The 20,915-nt window shown below is 43.5% G+C and overlaps 1 protein-coding gene across 1 annotated transcript; it reads left to right on the forward strand.

Moving 5' to 3' along the window:
• Nucleotides 1–1,303: 1,303 nt before the first annotated feature.
• On the forward strand, nt 1,304–20,077 carry LOC142930108 (anoctamin-5-like; the record flags this gene model as incomplete). Its single annotated transcript, XM_076072171.1, has 14 exons — nt 1,304–1,434; nt 1,878–2,012; nt 6,730–6,835; nt 7,594–7,654; nt 8,683–8,828; nt 9,495–9,569; nt 10,863–11,088; nt 12,305–12,471; nt 13,842–13,939; nt 14,801–14,931; nt 15,906–16,111; nt 16,814–16,989; nt 18,230–18,335; nt 19,587–20,077. Coding segments are annotated over 14 exons (2,145 nt in total), but the record flags the coding sequence as incomplete, so codon positions are not given.
• Nucleotides 20,078–20,915: the final 838 nt, after the last annotated feature.

The following is a 20,915-nucleotide window of genomic DNA, read 5'->3' on the forward strand; positions in this document are numbered from 1 at the left end:
AGAAGTGTAAATCATTATGGTTTATTAAGAATGCCTGGATTTATGATTTAGGGGTTGTGGTAATATGTGTCCCTGTAGAGAAAGCTACCAAATTTTTGGGATGCTTAACCAGGAGACATGGTGAGCTAGCAGCCCCACCCTTTGTAAGTCCTGCCCACATTATATAACCACGTCCCCTCAATCACTCTCCCCTGCACAACAAAAGAATGAAAGACTACTGTTGATATGGTTCTTGGTGAGCAGGTATCCTGTCGAGCCAATATTGTGGGCATTTGGGGTTTTGATAGTATTGTATTCTGAATAAATTGCCTTTGTGCATGGAAAGCATGCATAAAATGTCTCCTTGAAATCTGGATATTGTACTTGCTGAAATCGGTACATATCTGCTTCAGTTTTTGGGGTGTTCTATGGACCTTTCCGAGTCGGGACTCAATAAGAGTTGTGGGCCCATTATAACTGTGTAGGCTGGTGGTGGTTGGAGAGGGGGAAACATTTCAGAGTGGAGTGAGTCAATAATAGCTTACCCACCCAGCCCTATGTTTCATGCATGTTATATTTGTCATGTGTGTCATGTGTGCTCACACAGGTCCACTACATGCTGCAAAACCCCATGCCACAAGACAGCACGAACATATTAAATATCAACCAAATGATTGAAAATGGCTGCTATACTGCAGCCTATCCACTGCATGACGTAAGTTGTTGGGGGGGTAGGGGGTGGAGGGCACACTGACACCCTACGGGAGGCCCAGGTACGACACCTGAATTGCACACCTGTATAGGACGCTATAGCATAGTCTAAAGCTTACCACATACTTATCATTAGTGTCCCACAGAGATGCGCCGCATAGGTGTCCAGGTTCCCCAGCTCACTAAACACACCTCTGATTTGCATGGTTGGCTACATACGGTGCAAAAGAAGTTCAATATCCATGCATTGGAAAGGACTCCACGAGCACTCTAGAGAGCCATTCTCAAGGGTATTTGGCCGACTATTTCACGTGGGACAGAAGTCTTTGGAAGAATTAGAAGTACCCACACTTCATCCCACAACACGTGAACAACCAATAGATTAACTGTGGGTGCACCCATTTACACTGCTTGCTGGGAAGAAGCAGCGTGATTAAGAAACGTGGTCATTGTTTTAACTGTCGTTCCCATGAAATCAAATGGGCGACCTCTAACTTTGCAAGTCCAGTGCAGTGTGCAACACCATTACACCACAGCAGCGCCACGGCAGAGTTTTGGGGGGGTGGAGCTGGTAATTTGTGAATGTCCATGCAGTGTTTGTGACTAACAATTGCTTTCCCCATGTCAGAGTGAGTCTGTTCATCCCACCAAAAACCCGAACACGCTGGGCGACCGCAACACGCTGCGACGGGAGTGGGCGAGAGCCGGGCGCTCTTTCAAGGAGCAGCCTCTTGACCTTGTGCGGTAAGTTCATGCCCTATCCACTGCTGGATGAAGACTTCCCCAAGCCTTCGCCATCTCTCCCAGTCTCCTGATGCAACGATCCATGTGGCTCCTGCACACATGCTGATTTCATTACTTAAATCTCTGTGGTGCACATCCTCTCAGACGCATTCCTTCTCTTGACTGCCACATCATTCTTAGTCTCGACCACAGGCCATCGTACCTCTTAGGGACGTGCCCTGTCCAGAAAGGTCCTAAGGCTGGACTTGAATGCTAGCTGGGAGTTGATAGCACAGACGGCTGGGGAAATGGAGTTCCAGAATAGCATTTGCCCATGCCTTCCCTGCTCTTCACATTTCCCTCCAGCCCATGGTCCTTGCTTACATATTCGATAGCTACACCACTGGTGCCATGTGCGGTTGGTGATGTTTGCGCTGTGTGTGCGAGTGATGTTGTCGGCACAGGTCATACTTCGGGGAGCAAGTGGGGCTCTATTTTGCATGGCTCGGCTTCTACACAAAGATGCTGATCTTCGCTGCAATCGTCGGCCTGATCTCCTTTTTCTTTGGAGTATTCAGCAATGACCGTGACATCACTAGGTACTGGCCCGACACATGCATACAGACAAATGCATACAAACACACACACACATACACTCATGTGTCAGATGTAGAACTCACACAGATCTCCTGTATAGCAATACAGACTGAACAATGAGTATCAGCAAGCACCTACTAAGGCTATACACAAGTATATATACACGTAAAGTACATATAGACATACATATACACTTATATACAATCCCATGGGATGCTGCCATGGCGTAATAGTTACATTTCTAGAATTGCAGTTTATAGATTTCCAGTGCGATCGCCTGGCATGGCAGCTGAAATAATGGCTAGGTTTCTTCAGTTATCCCACATATGCTCAGCAGTATAAACGGAGACACCGCAGTTAGATGATTGGCAGTTCAGATGTGATGGGGTAAAATGTGGGTACTCCCACCGTGTCCAAGACGTCTGGCCATCATGGACGAGTAGGCCAAATATCATCTCGAGGGGCAACCTAGAGCATTCTTTAGTGGAGGGCCTTCCACCAGCAGTGGCATGAGCAAGCAATTTCAGGGCCACATCTTTAACATTTCACTATTAATGTACATATGCACATATATACAATCTCATACAGTTTATATACATATACAGTACAAATATAGTACATTCAATATATTGTATATGTATATATGTTCCAAATGTCTCTGTTTCTAAAAGTAAATCCAAAAAATCAAGCCTAGCTACAATATTTCGGACAATCCAGGGAAAATTAAACATTGTTTTGGATTGCTCAGAAAACATGACATTGCCCATTGTGACGTCACTCACGACGACACGTATCACGTGGCATCGGGTTTCGTCACTCTTGTTCACATGAATATATTGTACATTCTTACGAATTGTAAATAATCCGAAAATCAAAAGCAAAAAATATTCAAATCCAAAATGTTTAAATGTGAAACGTATCCTTATAATACGACTTACACACATAGACTCTTTGGAGCTGCATGACGGACAGCGGGGAGCAAGTGCAGGAAATACATTGCTGTACTCTGTGTCTGGAGTCTTCGCTTCCCATATTCAACCCGTACTGACCAGTGTGGGATGACTAGAATTAAATAGCCCTCATGACCCACGAGGTGTGGGGAGGCCCTCAGCCAGAAGTCGATTGATAAAAGGGCTGTAAACACCCCTGGAAATCAATACATAGAGATGTTACACCACTGATATCAACGAAAATTATAATTAAACATCAGCAAATACCTTCTTTGGTTCTTTCGGTAAAGTCATGTAGAATGAGAATAAAATAATAAATTGATAAAATAAAATAACACAATAATATTCTCACGACGTTTCGGCCACAACACAAGCGGCCTTCATCAGGTGAAGGGACGAGACTGTCTGGTAGGACAGCGCTGGAGTGAAAGAGCCACGTTCAGATCACGGCCTTTAAGCTGTGTGAGAGGAACAAAGTGCCTTGACAAAGGAATTAGCATATAATTTAGCATTGAAATGGCTGAATGATTAGCTTGTGACTGGTCACAGAAATAGCTATGTTAAAAGTTAAAGCATACACATCCGCAGAGGCACCCCTTGATAAAGGAATTAGCATAGAATTTAGCATTGAAATAGCTAAGTTAAAGCATACACATCCGCAGAGGCACCCCTTGACAATGGAATTAGCATAGAATTTAGCATTGAAATAGCTGAGTGATTAGCTTGTGACTGGTCACAGAAATGGCTATGTTAAAGTCAAAGCATACACATTCACCGAGGCACTTAGTACAAATCAAACAGGAGAATTTAGCATTGAAATAACTAGGCGAATTTAGCATTGAAATAACTGAGTGATTAGCTAGTGACTGATCACAGAAATGACTATGTTGAAGTCAAGGCCTACACATCTGAGCTATTCACAGTACTATATAGTGAACCAATAAGAAAACGTGCCAGTTTGTAGGTGGGGGAGTTGATAGTAGCTGCCATCGTTGAGAACTACTCAACGATGGCAGCTATACAAAAATAAAAAGAGATCCCACCAACAGCCTGGTCACCAAAACGAACAAAATCATCTCTGATTCAACAGCATTAATTGATGAGATCAAACAGTTCTCGTTGAAACCCTCTGCTGCCAGACCACCAAGATTATATGGCCTTCCAAAGATACACAAAGAAGATACACCCCTTCGTCCCATCGTCTCTACTATCAACTCCCCCACCTACAAACTGGCACGTTTTCTTGCTGATATACTGCGACCTTTCACTGGAAAAACCACCTCTGCGGTACTAAATTCTACTCACCTGGTATCGACAATCAAAGGCATTTCCCTGTCCCCAAACGACCTGCTTGTCACTTTTGATGTGGTGTCCTTGTTCACCAAAGTCCCGGTACCTGACACCATCGCTATCATTGAAGACCTGGTTCATCAAGGACTGCATACTGATGTACCCCCCCTGGTGAGACATTGCTTAACCAACACATACTTCACCTGGAATGGAACTTTCTACAAACAAACTGAGGGCACCCCAATGGGCTCCCCCCTATCTCCGGTTGTAGCCAACGTATTCATGGAAAAATTTGAAACTGACGCCATCCAGACTGCCACTCTACGCCCGACCTTATGGAAGAGGTACGTTGATGACACCTTTGTCATCTGGCCACATGGCCAGCCTGCTCTAGACCAATTCCGCGACCACATCAATTCCATACACCCAGCAATCAGATTTACCATGGAGGTCGAAAAAGATGGCAAACTACCCTTTTTGGATGTCTTAATTAAAAGGAGACATGATGGTTCAATGAGCCACTCTGTTTACAGGAAAGCTACCCATACAGATGCTTACTTGAAACCGGATTCCCACCACCATCCATTCCAGAAGAACTCCCTCATCAAGACTCTATACCATAGAGCCCAATGCATTTCCGACCAGGAACACATTACCAGTGAACTCAAGCACGTACACCAGGCTCTCAGGGCTAATGGCTACTCCGACTACACAATCCGCAAAGCCATCACTCCAGTCATGAAGAAGGATCCTCTTGTGGAGCCACTCAAAACCATCACCTTACCCTACATTGCAGGGGTCACTAAAAAGCTCTCCAAAATCCTGAATAAACACAAGATCCAGGTCCGATTCAACACAGTACATAAAATCCGTGATTTAGTTCCATCTGTAAAAGATGCTGTTCCAGACATACAATACCCGGGCGTTTACAAACTAAAGTGCCTCTGTGGTAGTAGCTACATTGGAGAAACCAAAAGACATATCTCGGACCGCATCCGCGAACATAAAGCAGACTTGAAACACGGTAGGACGAACTCCTCTGCCGTGGCAGATCACTGTTAATATTCAGTGGGCTCACATGACATTGACTTCTCCAAGACGGAGGTTCTTTGCAAACCAACCGGCTACCATGAGAGATTCGTTCATGAGGCCATTCACATATACAAGCACAGAGACAATTTCAACCGAGAAGATGGATTCTGGCTTAGTAACCACTGGAAAGATGTTTTAAACCATTTCTGTTCTTAATTAATTGTATTTTTACGATGACCTTCAGACCGCAGCTCTTTCGCCAGCATTGACTCTTAATACCTCTCACACCACGGTTAATGGTATGGTTTTACAACATGGAGTATAATAGCGCCTTGCAGCTGTCTCTCTCCCCCTCCTCTGTTCCGACCATGGACGAACTCGTCCGTCTGAACGGGGCCCGTAGCTATCCGTGGTGCTAAAGTTGAGGGTAAGAATCCACCCATTTTTTCGCCATATAGCATTGTGATATATAACGACTTATTGTTGGTAGCTTAGCTGATTGGAGAATATAGAGTTTATTGATAACATTAAGGTAATTTATATTTTAGTTTTTTATTGGTTCACTATATAGTACTGTGAATAGCTCAGATGTGTAGGCCTTGACTTCAACATAGTCATTTCTGTGACCAGTCACTAGCTAATCACTCAGTTATTTCAATGCTAAATTCACCTAGTTATTTCAATGCTAAATTCTCCTGTTTGATTTGTACTAAGTGCCTCGGTGAATGTGTATGCTCTGACTTTAACGTAGCTATTTCTGTGAGCAGTTACAAGCTAATCACTCAACTATTTCAATGCTAAATTCTATGCTAATTCCATTGTCAAGGGGTGCCTCTGCGGATGTGTATGCTTTAACTTAGCTATTTCAATGCTAAATTCTATGCTAATTCCTTTATCAAGGGGTGCCTCTGCGGATGTGTATGCTTTAACTTTTAACATAGCTATTTCTGTGACCAGTCACAAGCTAATCATTCAGCCATTTCAATGCTAAATTATATGCTAATTCCTTTGTCAAGGCGCTTTGTTCCTCTCACACAGCTTAAAGGCCGTGATCTGAACGTGGCTCTTTCACTCCAGCGCTGTCCTACCAGACAGTCTCGTCCCTTCACCTGATGAAGGCCGCTTGTGTTGTGGCCAAAACGTCGTGAGAATATTATTGTGTTATTTTATTTTATCAATTTATTATTTTATTCTCATTCTACGTGACTTTACCGAAAGAACCAAAGAAGATGAATCATTGCAGTCACGAAAGCTTTAAATCGAAATCAGCAAATACATTTTACTTTGGAAAATGCTTGATGTTGGAACCCATAATTTAGTCTGACTTTGTTTAAAGGGATGGTATGACACATTCAAAGGTGGCATGACCTTTAGGCAAATTATATTTCTCATCCAAGTGTACTATGCCCATTAGTGTGTTTATGTTCGTGCGTGTCTATGTGTGCAGTGGAGAAATATGCAACAACACCATCGGAGGATCCCTGGTCATGTGTCCCCAGTGTGACCAAAAATGCACCTTTTGGAGGCTAAATGATACCTGCGAGACTGCGAAGGTATCACACAAATACACCATCGATGTTCCCTCTAAATAAGGATACTTATTGGTTTTTGGTGCTGTGCATCATTATCACAAAGCCAACTCACGTTGCTGAGATTGTATCATTAACATTAACCATGATCACTAGATTGCAGCACATCATGCTAAACACTATGCTGCCATTCGTGTGGGTGTTAAAAAATTTTATACTAATAATACACGTGTGATCATTTTTAAGGTAGTTAGTTATAGTTTTAGCAAATAGGGCATTTTAATGGACTAAGTCGATGGTTAGACAAATACATGAAAATGAATGCATCGTCACATCCCAGCGGGAGTGCAAAAGTTACTTTGTCTGAGTAAATCCGACACGATGTATTTCATGAGTATTTCTCCACGATCAATACAAGTGGACAAAGTATTTTGAAATCTGAATTTCAGTGCTAATTAGTTGACATGTCATGCCGAAATAATGATTATTCACTTTAAAGTGTCAGAAATGTATGTCCACAATCATGGAACTGCCTATTGCTTATTTTGCTCTTTCTGTCACATTTATACAGATTTGTTTGATACATGAATAGCGCTATAATATCAGACATTGTAGAGCATTGTCATCTCCACAATTTAATGGATGTTTCATGAGTGATTAATCTATTTTAACTTAAAAATCAATCGATGCATCATTACTTTCCTGCTGTTGATATTGAAAAGACGTGGATGCTAAGATTTAAGGTTTAATTGTGACTAACACCTCTGATTGTGCCGTTGCAGACTTCACACATGTATGAAAATCCGGTCACCATATTCTTCGCAGTTTTCATGGGACTTTGGGGTAAGTGATGCTAAGCATTGGCACACATTGTCCAGACACAGTGACAAGTATCAACATGTTTGCAATGATGATGAGCACATTTGGCCACATACAGTGTTAAAGAAGTTCAACATACATACGTACAACCATATACAGTACCATCATGTCTTGCAATGTTCGTATGCAGTGATCCTGACAGTCCTATTATGAACCCACTGCTCAATGAGGGCAAATTTGGACCATGACTTGCACACATTGTCCTACTCTTACGAATGATAACCGATAATCTTTAATGTCCACTGTGAAGCAGATGGTGTGTATTTTTGTGTAATTAATACACGGGCAATATTAATCAGGGCAGCCACATAATTTGAACCACGAACCTCTGCAACAAGCAACGAATGCGGTACCCCAAGGCGATTCCATGAAAAATGCAAAGTGGCCAGGTGGCTCAGAGTTCAGAGTGCTGCGTTGCCGCCGCTGAGATTCTGTGTTGAAATGAAAGTGGCCACCTGCGATTAAACCAGTTTCTCAATTATAGCAAGATGATGGTCTCAACTCAGTCACCGATATCTGCACAACAAATACAAAAAATCCATAATGTTAAAGTTGGTTCTGTACTTAATTAGGCTACATTCCAGCTCTGAGAATAAAAATGTTAGCTTGACTATCACGTAACAAACGCTCCTCTCCGTGGCAAAGCATTTGGGAAAGAGCTACCCCTACTGTGTGGACCAGAGATCACAGAGGTAGCTCTGTGACATTCACTTTTGTGTAACGTTTTGTAACACGAAGAGCAGCACTGCTCTGTTATAGATCCAAAGGAAAACTCAATCTCATGCCATGCCACTCAGTGCAAGTGGGATAAAATTGTGGCAATGTACCAAAAAAAGCCAATAAAGGTATTTATGAAAGAAAAAAAAGTACTAATGAAGTTACTTTGAACATTACATTTAACAGACTACATTAGGTAACCTTTGAACCCTTGAGCAATCGATAGTGAAATTACTTTTCTAAGTAAATCCTCCCCGTGTGGTGTGTCGCAACAGCCACGGTGTTCCTGGAATTTTGGAAGCGTCGCCAGGCATCGCTCGCGTACCGCTGGGACCTGACGGCAGCGGCGGAGGAAGGAGACCCCATCCGGCCCGAGTACCTGGCTCGCTGCACGACCACGAAATGTAACATCATCACCATGGTAATGCTTTTTGCTGTCACCACGGCGACTACCTCATTGCACACACACACCTCTGTTTTGTAATGTTGCATGTCTAACTGTTCACTGTTTTCCTAGTTTTTCTTCTAACATATTTGTTGGCCTTTGGTCAATTGTGTTTTCCTCCCAATATTATCCCGATTGTCCTATCGGCATCGTTATGAAACAATGTCCATTTGGAACTCTATGTTATGGAAAGGTTTGCTGAAGCAGATGTTACATAATTACTTATAAGATCCCTTCAAGTGAACACACACTAGAGGGTGGCCCTTTCGCATCAGCCCTGCTACAAAGAAATGTTCATGATGGTCAAACTCATCTTTTTTAATTCTGAAAGGTGAAATTTGTCCAAATTAAGAAAAGAAACAAATGTAATATTGGTGACCAGGCTGATCGGCTTACTACTTGGTTTTATTGGAGGCAGCTGCCTGGATTAAAACCAAGAAATCTCAGCGCTGCCAGCTCAACTCTCAGACATCAGGACCATCAAATCCATTCCTTTATATCATCGCATGCTTAACTAGTAGTGGGGAAAACAAATAATAGTTCATCAGTCAACCTTAACGGCTCACACTAACATTGGTCACTCCGACAGACTAATCTATATACAAATGCTTTTCCGTCTGTGTCCGTGCATTGTGAGTGCAGAAGGAGGAGCCTCATATGCCTAAGAGGATACTGAGGTTCCGACACTGCCTCTCCGGGATCATGGTGTTGTTCTGGGTGAGTCCGCCAACTCAACAGCAACATTGAACCCCTTCTCCTGATCCAGTGAGCTATGGCCAAGTCACCTGCTATGTTCCTCATCTTGGAGGCGAAGCAGGTTTTGAGCCTGGGTACTGCACGAATGGGTAACCATCATGCACAAAATGGACTGTAGGCTGCTGCAGAGCTACCTTGTGGCCAACAGAGAACTGCATTCTTTTGCTTCCATCCTTTACCAACCTGTACTGGTGTGCATGGTGAAGTATGGGAAAATAACCCTGACAATCTGCGCAGGGTTGGGAAGGCCATCATCCAGCAGTGGATTCATATACGGGTTATACACATATATATATTTTTACTTGACCCAATCCTAACCTCCACACTCTGCTCCACCAGTCAGAATCGCTCTCAAACTATGTTGTTCCTCCTGTGTGATCCATTGAGTGATTACAAGTGGGGGTATAGATACATGCATAATTATATAACTTACAGCCCTTTGTCAATCCAATCACCTGAAATATCTACAGGTGGCCCAAGGCAATGAATACATCATGAGCCGTATCATGTTATCCACCTGCTCCTGTCAACCTCGATTTGGGTTTCTCGAGACTAGTCCTCGGCCTTAAGGCCAGATGGAAAAGATTTCCTCAGCTCCTTGGCCTTGAGTGTGTGGCCTCAGTCCGAGGAGTTTTACTAGAGGTACCGACCTTGACACTGGCCTCATACTAGCGCACCCAACCTTGAGTGACCTTGACACTGATTGTGGCCTAAAAAGCTGCCGCCTTGGCCTCACCTTGGCCCTGTGGCTTTTGGTCTCAACTTCACATCTGAACGTGGCTCGAGGTCAAGCAGGGCCAGGGATAGTAATTCCTTTCATAACCTTGCATCATTTTCTACAATTGACCACGTGACGTTACCATTACACGTTCATTGTGTGTGATGTTAGCGAAACAGCTCAGGTTTTGTTTAACATGTAGGCTTTTCGCGACCAATATCATCCATAATATTTTTTTGGATTAGATCGCGTAAATGTGTCATTAAATCCACCACCACCCGACAAAGCCAATTAGTAAAGTTGTTCACGTAAACAGAACATGCCAATTCGTTACTAGTATAGCAAATTCACAATATCTACAATCTGAGTACGACATTTTGCCAGTCATTTGGTTCTGCTGTAGACAAACGAACTGGCACCTCCTGAGCCACACCAGGCTAGCTCGGCACAGCTAACTCACGGCTTGGTTATATAGTGGAAAAGAGCTACAAGACTGTCAATCTCACCCACCTGTGTGTTTCTTGTGTTACTGGCAGATCCTCCTGATTCTTGCTGCAATTTTGGGTGTGGTTGTTTACCGCCTGTCCATCTTTGGCATACTCTCCTCGAGTATCCCCAATCATGTGACCAAGATCAAGGTGATCGGTGCCCTACTCACACCTGATATGGTTACCACCATCACGGCCTCCATCCTCAACATCGTAATCATATTGCTACTCAACAAAGGTTACGACAAGCTGGCCCTCGTCCTCACTGATCTGGGTAGGTGTCATCACCATCACGGTTTGCATATGTTTATTTTATTATACGCCACAAGAGAACACATGTAAATTTGAAGCTTGGATAAATGTTGTGCATGGTAAATAATGTCGCTGTAAAAATGTCATCATGATTTTAACCTTGCACCATGGGGCCATGAATAGCAGCATCAGTGCATCATCCAGTCACTTGTTCAACTACTGCCTGTTTTTGTCAGAACTCTCTTAAATTTTTCCTCCAGTTTCATTCCGATTGGGCTATCAGAATCGTGTCTTGAGATGAAGTATCCAATGGGATCTCTTGTAGACCAGTGCAACCCTTAATGTCATGAAATGGCCCTAGAAGTGAATATCACTGAGCTACCTCTGAGACCCTTCATTCAAGTGAACTCTGGTTCACACATTAGGGGGAAGCACTTTTCAATCCACACTACTACGGAATATAATGTTAATCTCGTAACAGTCAAATTGCTCATTCTCACAACTAGAATTTCACCAAATTAAGTGATGAACCAAATGGTGTATGTTACAAATGTATATGCCATCATTAGTAACCGTCCTGAAGCCATCAATTCACTGCACTTGAGAACACATGTTACCAGAGGCCGCTGCCTGGATTTAAACCCAGGATCTCAATGGTGCCAACTTAGCACTCTGATTTCACCTCTCGATCCATTGAATCACTGAATGTAATTGTGGGCTGACCCTCACTGCTGCATTGCTACCTTCTAGTCAGCTGTCAGCTATCTGCTTGTGTTGCTCATGTTGCCAGCTACTGAGCCCTTTATTAGTAATTTATCCTGCTGAAGCCTGCACCCCCTCTGAAAGGTGACCCATGATAATTACTAAGATACACCTTATAGATATTTGAGAATCAAGTGCACTGGCTTTCAGACATCATACGGACAGTGTAAATGGCTTAATTGCAAATGGAGACTGAAGGACACTCCACAGGGCGAATGTGGTGAACAACACCTGGTAAACAACTTGTGCACTGTCACTCATTCCCCAGCAACATCTTTGAAATTAACTTTTGATCTTCAAATTCATTTTAATGGATATCAAAGCACGTTACATTGTGAAATGTTGCTATTCCTCAATGCGGCATCATTATCAGTGGCTTCTCGTAGCCTGTGTGCCAGAAACTATGAAAGTAATATCAAAACTGATTTCCCTGTTTGATGTTTGTGTCCATGTGTGCCTTTGTATCACACCCACAGAGATGCCCAAGACGCAAGGAGAATATGAGTATCGGCTGACGTTCAAGAAATTCTTATTTCAGTTCGTCAACTTCTACTCGGCGTCTTTCTACATTGCATTTTTCAAGGGGAAATTCATCGGCTTCCCCGGAAGCTACACTTACTTTGGAAAATGGAGAATCGAGGAGGTCTGTAGATCTGAGGGGTTGGCCCCTCTGTTTTCTATGCTGTTTGTACAACATTTTTATGTTTTACTTTTGTAGTTGATATTTTTCCCAACAATTGTCTTCACACCGTGCTGTTGGTGAAATGTCGAAATAAGGACTCTTTCTTTTGGAACTCTAAAAGGCCTCATTGTCTTCACACCTGGTCACCAGCTCTAGCATTAACACAGTCTCCGGAGTAAAACAGTTTTCGAAACCAGACTTGAGAGAGCACGAGGTCACCACGAGCAGAACACGTGTTAGACTGATGCAATTGGTAACCCAGTTAACTTGAGGGTGTTAGTTTATCACATATTTTGCAAGTAGTACCCTTGTGGTCTCTCATTGGACATTTTCAATTATATACCGTATTTATCAAACGCCATTTATTTAAAATTATATATTTGATCATCCTTAAAAATGTACAGTATTTCAGCCCCCCTCAAGGATATGTTTAGCCACTACCTATGACTCACTGTGGCGCAGTGGAGCACGTTGTGTTAGAGAACGGCCCCGTAATATGATATCAAGAACGAATTCTGGAGTAAGGAATTAAGCAGCATTGCGTTGTGCACACGTTAAATCAATGTCATTAAGACAGTGTTAATGACACGTAGTTTAACATTTACATAATTGCCATTCAGAGTCACCCTGAGTATTTGCAGTCACTCTATGCTCGGAAGAAAGTCCATTGCCCAAAATGTGCACCTGTTGCTCATGTTTCTGTTTGAAGGCAGACTTGTTGACACATGAGATGATTATAATGAGTACATTTGGTGTTATATTAAGGTGCCTACTTCTCCTGCTGCAGATTTGTAGGAAATCGTCACGAGGGCGATTCATTGATTGATATCCTCTCAAAAACAATACACATAAAGGATAAAGAATAGAGCTTATTATTTAAGTGCCTCTGTGTTTTCTACCAACTTAATTTCATGTTTTACGATTATTATATTTACTAGACGATGCTCTGGAATTAAACTCACCTGATACTAAACACCAACTGCAGTATGCATGTTGTGTGTTGAACTTATTTTGCACCGTACACAGCCTGCATCGGATGTGTGGGGGAAGGACAACAAACAAAACATTATCAGATGCGCCACCATTTTCTTTATTTAAAATACATGAGGGGGAGGGGGAAAGTGTTTCTTATAATCTGGAGAATATTGATATTCTTAATCACTGTCCCCTCTAACATATGGAGCCGTCAGTTTTGCAGTGTGCAATTGACTGAAGAGAAGAATGTGAGAGGATCATTAGAAATGATGTGTGGTATCCATATATGTATTACCCAATATTTCATATCTTCAGTGTTTAACCTGAATCTATTCTCCACCTCATCCCCCCTCCAGTGTCCCCCAAACGGCTGTCTCTTTGAACTGACTTCTCAACTCACTGTCATCATGGTAGTGAAGCAGATGGTTGGCAATTTTCAGGAGGTCATCATCCCGTAAGTATCGCATGAACACATGATAGCTGTGAAGTCTGATTACGGCGTTTCCTCGTGTAACGCGGTAGATGCGTTCCTGAAAATTTCCGCATGAAGTAAAAACGCGCAAGGAAGTAATTACTAAGTTAATCACATTTGCACAGTAAAATCAACCTGCAGTCATCCCATGGTGGGATAAATAACTCAGGCTAGGCTGCCGTGTTACTGTATCATTCGGCATGCTTTATCAAACTGCTCAGCCGCGCAACTCAAGACAGTCGTTCATCGTCGACTGCTCAGGAAAGCATTATAATGGCCGCGTTCGGCGTTTTAACAGTGTGCATTCCACATTATAATGGACACGTTCCACGTTGTGTGAAAAGTTTTCCCAAATATAGGAACCATGTTACAATGAAAATGTGTTGTGTGAAAACGCATTCAGTGAAAAGTCGTGTCGACAGCTTGTTAGCAGTGTGCACTGGTTAAGCAGTGAACACCAGTCAACTGGACAAAGTTCACCTCGTTAGTATCATGCGAGATTCCGATCAGACGCTTCGTACATAGTTTCATAATATTAGACAAGCAACTCCCATGACTGAAAGAGTGTAGTGGATTGACAACGGGCTAAATGAAAAACAGCTACTACTTAGGTTTTAGCAGTTGTTTTGTACAGCTCTCTGACATGTTTTGTGTCATACCGCATATTGTTTGGCATGTCTTGACGTTTCGCTCCACGTGCTTGGGATATTCACATGATACAACCTGAAAACGCAGTGGAAAGCTATGAAATAGCAAACCTAGAGTTGATGAACAAATGGATATGCACGTGTGTAAGGGTGTCTCTGTGTCTGCACATGCGTACCTCCCCCCTCAATTCCCCAGATGGTTCAGCAATTGGTGGGCCCAGCGTCGGGCCAAGCTAAGGCCTGAGGCTGTCTACACGCGCTGGGAGCAAGACATGGACCTACAGCCCCAGAGCCCACTTGGACTCTTTGATGAATACCTCGAGATGGGTACAATGAGCTCAGAGGATCACACTACGGAGTCAACGCGTTTTACTTTATTATTTAAAAAAAAACACACAATTGGGTATCATTTGACTATATAGGCACGTGTGTACGGCCCCTGTGTATCTGTCGGACATTGTTGTGGGAGGGAAATTACCCACACTTCGGGTTGTTGAAGGCAGGGAGCACAGATGTAAGAGCTTAGATGTACAATACAAAAATGTAATTTGCTGCACTGTCCTCTGCTGCTCACAACCCCACAATAACTATTGCATGGTCACCCATCCAACCAATTTTCAGGCTCAGCTCTCCTTAACTTCTGGGATCTGATTAAATCTGACACGTACTGGGTGATTTGGCCATAGGCACCAATCTATGGATATACTGTAACACAATTGTCTTTGAGCATGCGCGTATGTGCATATGTACGGAGTTAAGTTTTAGAAACAATAGGAGCACATATTTGCTCCTCTTGTCTGCTAACCAATGCAGCTACATTGGTCAGCTTGGGTTGACGTTTCTCCCCCTTACTATTTATTTAAAACTCTTGTGCATCATGTCCACTGTGGTTAACTGCTGTGATTTGTTGGCATTTCAGCCACAGTGCATATGCCTAAAAATGTGTGGTACGGTTAATGGAGTCCTCAATACAGGATGTGATCTAGTTATTATAGCCACCTAGTGGTGGAAAATGGTGCGAAAGAAACCCAGGTGAACCAGAGCTGAGCATTAAAGATGGTAGTGGCTGGTCGCATCTCAGTGGCCAATGTAATGGACACGATAATTTTGTGAACAAATGATACGAAAATGTGATCATATTTTGGGGTCTCCTTTGACTAAAACACATTCAATGCATTGAAAATATGTTTTGTTTGCTTAAAGTAATCACAACATAACAGCATTAAGAGTGTGTGTCTATATCCTGTTTCACTCATTATCCTATCCTTGCCCCCCCTACCCATTCTCAAAATATACCCCAGTTATCCAATTCGGGTTTGTCACTCTCTTCGTGGCATCATTTCCACTTGCGCCATTGCTCGCACTGCTGAACAACATCATCGAAGTGCGGGTCGACGCGTGGAAGCTCGTAACGAAGATGAGGAGGCCTGTGGTTTCGCGAGCAAGAGGAATTGGAGCCTGGGCCGACATTCTGAGTTTCATTGCCACCCTCTCTGTAATCACCAATGTAAGTCGCCAGATTGTCCGCTCGCTTTCTCGCTCAGTATCCCATCTTATGAGTGACATAACATGTCATGTTAGCCGTGTGGGTTCTTTTTACCATACTTCACCATTCTGGTCATGGCAGGTTTGAGAAGAGGTGTAGTGGGGGACCAGGAGCGGTTCGGGTATCACTCGTCACTGATGTTAGTCGTAGCTGGAAGTCAATTGCATGTGTGCTGAATTCAAAGTGCAGTGCACGAATCACTGCACCACCACTCCTATCCACTCTCTCCCAAAATCGCAAAAGGTAAAGCCTTGCAATTGCTTGCTCATGTCACTGCTGGCAGAAGGGCCTCAACTAAAGGTAGCTCTAGAGAACCCCTCTACACGGTATTTGGCCTACTCTTCCATGATGACCAGACATGTTGTAAGATGTGGAATTACCTGCGCTAAAACAGTGATGAACCCATTTATATTGCTAATTGGACAGAGGTGGGGGAGATTTAAGAAAATGATCCATTGCTTCAACTGTTGTGTCAGGAGACTGAACTGACGACTGCCAGATTGCAAGTCCTTATATGGTAACCATTTCACTCTGGCAGCAACCCCCCAAATTGTATTTGTGAAAATTAATGTAATTGCCAAGGTAAGATGTTCAGAAGCCTTGGTCAAATCATTGCATGCTAAGTGACCGCTATCGCTGTGCCTCCGTATGCTAATTCCACAGTCATGCATCTTGGCGTTCACAACGGACATCATCCCACGCCTGGTGTATTATTATGGATACTCAGCAGAGTATGGCACAGGTTCGCCTACAATGCATGGGTACACGGAGGACAGCTTTTCAATTTTCAAGATCAGCGACTTCAAGGAGCAAAATTATCCCAACATCCTGCCAGCCTGGTTTGATCCGGCAATCCACACAACCTGCAGGTTTGTGCCATTCAGTGTCATGCCCAGCTATCGGGGGTGCCGTCCCTGCGAATGTGATGCACTGATGTCTGGGTGTGTTGTCCAGGTAGATGCGACATCCTTCTGGGTGTGGCGTCCTCCTGGCTCTGCCCCTTCCTGATTAGGCTCATTCTCTTCCTCTTTTCACTCCGTGACTTTCCTTTTAAGACCCACACTTCCCCTAGGCCCCACCTCTGTTTATGCCCTGCCCCTTACCGTGGACACAGGGTTTGGCTTAGTTGGGTAGTAAGGGGTTGTGGTAGGGTTGGGGGAAGAGTGTGCATGGTGGGTGGGGACAGTAAAGGGGGTGGGGGGGGAATTGGAGGGGGGGAGCAGTGGGTACGGGTGGGATGGCTTCACAACCAAAGTCCCACTTAGAGAAATATAATAATAGATTGATATAAATTCTAGCTCATTGTTACCTTGCTAAAGAGTAATGTTATTTATTTATCTATCGATCCACGACTGCTTAATTGAGTCTCAAGATCCCTTTGCAGGAAGACCGTGCATTGGGATTCCAGTTTAAGGTGGTCTTATGCATGTGGGATGCAATAAGAGGTCCTGGAGAACCCATGATATTGAAATGAAGCTTAAAGGTTCACACAGACATGAAACCACTTGGTCTACAGCCATCTTCTGGTCACCTCAGCACAGATAGTTAAGAAATTGATGCGATCTACCAACCCTTTTCTCTAACGTTTTTGAATTGCTGGCATACACAACTATAATCAATATAACCATATTGATCGATATTTAATATAACCTTACTTGACTATGATCAAATCACCACGAATACAGCTGATCTTAGATTCCGGAAGTCAAGCCGGCTTGAGCCTTGTTCGTGCTTAGATTGATGATCACCATGCACAATGCAGGTGCAGTAGGTGACTGTGGAGCTAGGTTGTCAGCAGTGGGTAGTTCAGCAAAATTAACAGTTGTGCTATATTGCTCTCCCATTATCTGTACTCCCTGCCTTCACCAACCTGGCACGGACCAGCGTGAACCATGGTCAAAAGAGCCCCCACAAGCTGCACGTTGTGGGAAGGCCCTCTTTCAGAAGCGGATTTTTTTAAGGGCTGTGAACGCATTTACCGTTTGTGCACAACCATACTTGTTCAATTTAGCGCCAACTCTACTTTCGAGGCACTTTGCTCAATATAGTCCATGCGTGCTTGTGGTTGTACGTGTGTAGGTATCCAGGTTATCGCTACCCGCCGGATCATCCCCAAGCCTACTCCGTCACCAAGCAGTACTGGCAAGTACTGACGGCAAAGCTGGCCTTCGTCATTGCCATGCAGGTACACATCAACATGCACACACACACACACATTCATAAACCCATTGAAAGATAAAGGTACAGCCCTCCAATTACTTGCTCATGTCACTGATGGCAAAAGCGCTCCTGCTATAGGGAGCTCAAGAGAGACCCTTAAGATGTATTTTTACTGCTCTTCCACACTGGTCAGACGTCTTGGGAAGATGTGGGAGTTCCCACACTGGACAGAACCAAACTCAGCCGACCAATTGACTGGATGTATTCCATTTACACTGCTAGGTGGATAGAGGCAGTGGAATGTAAAAAAAAAACTTTCACCATTGTTTACACTCCCACGACCAAAGATCAATTCACACCCGTGACCTCTGGATTGCAAGTCTAGTGTGCAAAGCCTTACACTACTGCACCATCGTATAGACTCATCTGTGAGCAGTTGTTAAGGTCAGCAGAGCAAACCGTGATCATTGTCAATGGGTCATTACAGATAATGCCAGTAATGCTATTACACCTCACAATTGCACAGTATTTCTGAGATCACAAATAATAGTGGTAATACAATACTTTCATCATGCAGCAGACGATTCATGTTGTTGATGCAATTTGTCACACGTAAGCATGTGTGCTTGTGGGAAGGGGAGCGGCTGCGTTGTTGTTTGTGAACTGCGCTACCAATCCTGTGTGACCGGAGTACTATTTCTGGCCACAGCCAACAACAGTGGAAAATATTAGAACCAGTGTTGAGCTTCCCTTAAGTTGATTCTGTCTTAAAATGAGTACTTGATGAAGTGTGTGAAAATCATCACTGGCGAGATAAAAGTGCACACCACCCCCACAGGCACTGTGCGAACCTTCATAGATGCACTTGTCTCAGTCTGTGAAAGGCTACACAGGGAATCTTTGTAGTGGTGACATGGCCGAGTGTAAGTGTTTGCTGATTGTTGCGGTAATTTGCGGCTGCCCAGGTGAATACGGTGGGTGCATTAACTGCACATCATAAATGTTGCCTGCTGCATAGTGAACGTAAAAAATCCATTAAGTAATTCAAAAAAAGTGCCTCGGTATAATTTGCCAAATGTTCAAAAATTACTCAAATGACTTAATTTAATTTGGGAAAAACGACGTAACAATATAATATCCCTAGGCTGCAGGTCCCCGGAATAGTTGACCTGAGATGTAAAGCACTTTGAGATGCTGCCATATTATATTTAGTAAGCACCCTTTACATGCAAATCCTGAAACTGAAAATCCTTTACCTGTGTGTGGACGTGTGCAGCACGTGGTGTTACTCACGAAGGCCTGCATTGCATACATCATCCCGGACACGCCATCCCATGTGCGCGCCTGCATGCGCCGCGAGCGCTTCGTCGTACAGACGATTCTGCAGCAGGCAGAGCTGGGCCGTCTCCGAAACACCCTCCTCACCGATGCCCCCAGCTCACCGCCATCGCCTCAATTCCACGTTGAGGATGAGCAGGCAGAGATGGGCCTGCTTCGCTGCTCACTGCATAAGGAGTCTCCTGGCGTATTGCACCCACCCCAGCGGTGCCACATGGAGAATGAGCAGGCAGAGAAGACTGGTGACGACTCACTGCTGAAGGGATCCGAGGAGGAATCAAGCAGCGAGGATTCGTCAACTGTCTTCTACAGTATATAAATCTACTCAGACTTCTAAAGGAGGCTGCTATCCTAACGCTGTTTGCACGTGGACAAGGACATTGCAGTCGAACACTATCTGTATATATTAATAAATAGTTTATGATTTAACATGTCTCAATCATCTCATGTCTTTTCATACGAATCACGATGTGAATGAGGAAAACTAGAAATTATTGTTATTTTGTAAATATTTTTTATTTTGGTTTAACACGTAGGCTTTCGGGCCCAATATCATCCATAGAGGTGTTTTTTGGGTTAGATCGCGTACATATTTAAACGTGTCATTAAAACCCGCCACCACTCGATACAGCCAACTAGTAAGGGTTGTCACGGAAACAGAACAAGCCAATTCGTCACTGGTACTTTGGAGAGCCAAGCCACAACATTTATAATCGGAGTACGACGTTTTGCCAGTAATTACAACTAGCTTCATCAGGCGACAGCCAGATTTGTGACACTCTCGCGCAAAGTGGGGGGGGGGGGGGGAGATTACCGAGTCAACGTACATTATGCATGTGCATAATGAGAGCATTTTGATCTTGTCCTTCCTGTCTATTGTGTATTAAAATAGCCGTACCAATGGTAATCCCTATTGAAGTATGGTGCCCTTTATAGGCATGCATTTAAATAATGTATTATTTGTTGGCACCCGTGTTCAGCAGTAGCAGAGCACACGTGCCAACAAGGACACTCAGTTGATTTTAATGTTGAAGTTCTGTGCAAAACTAGCTACTGCTGGCCAAGAATAATTCGAGAATCTATCGAAATTGAAAGAAAAATGTACCGTTCGGATAGCTACCGCCTTTGTGCTGTGTGAAAGCGACCCATCAAATAGTACATTAGATGAAACTCCAAGTACCCACTCAGGAGGTATAGTGGTAAAGCAGTGGAGGAAAAAAAAGCAAATTTTTAAATTTGCCCTTGTTGAATGATAGAGTCGAGACAC

Source organism: Petromyzon marinus, chromosome 37, assembly GCF_048934315.1.
Source record: "Petromyzon marinus isolate PM22_M1 ecotype Great Lakes invasive population chromosome 37, UKy_Petmar_22M1.pri1.0, whole genome shotgun sequence".
Classification (NCBI taxonomy): domain Eukaryota; kingdom Metazoa; phylum Chordata; class Hyperoartia; order Petromyzontiformes; family Petromyzontidae; genus Petromyzon; species Petromyzon marinus.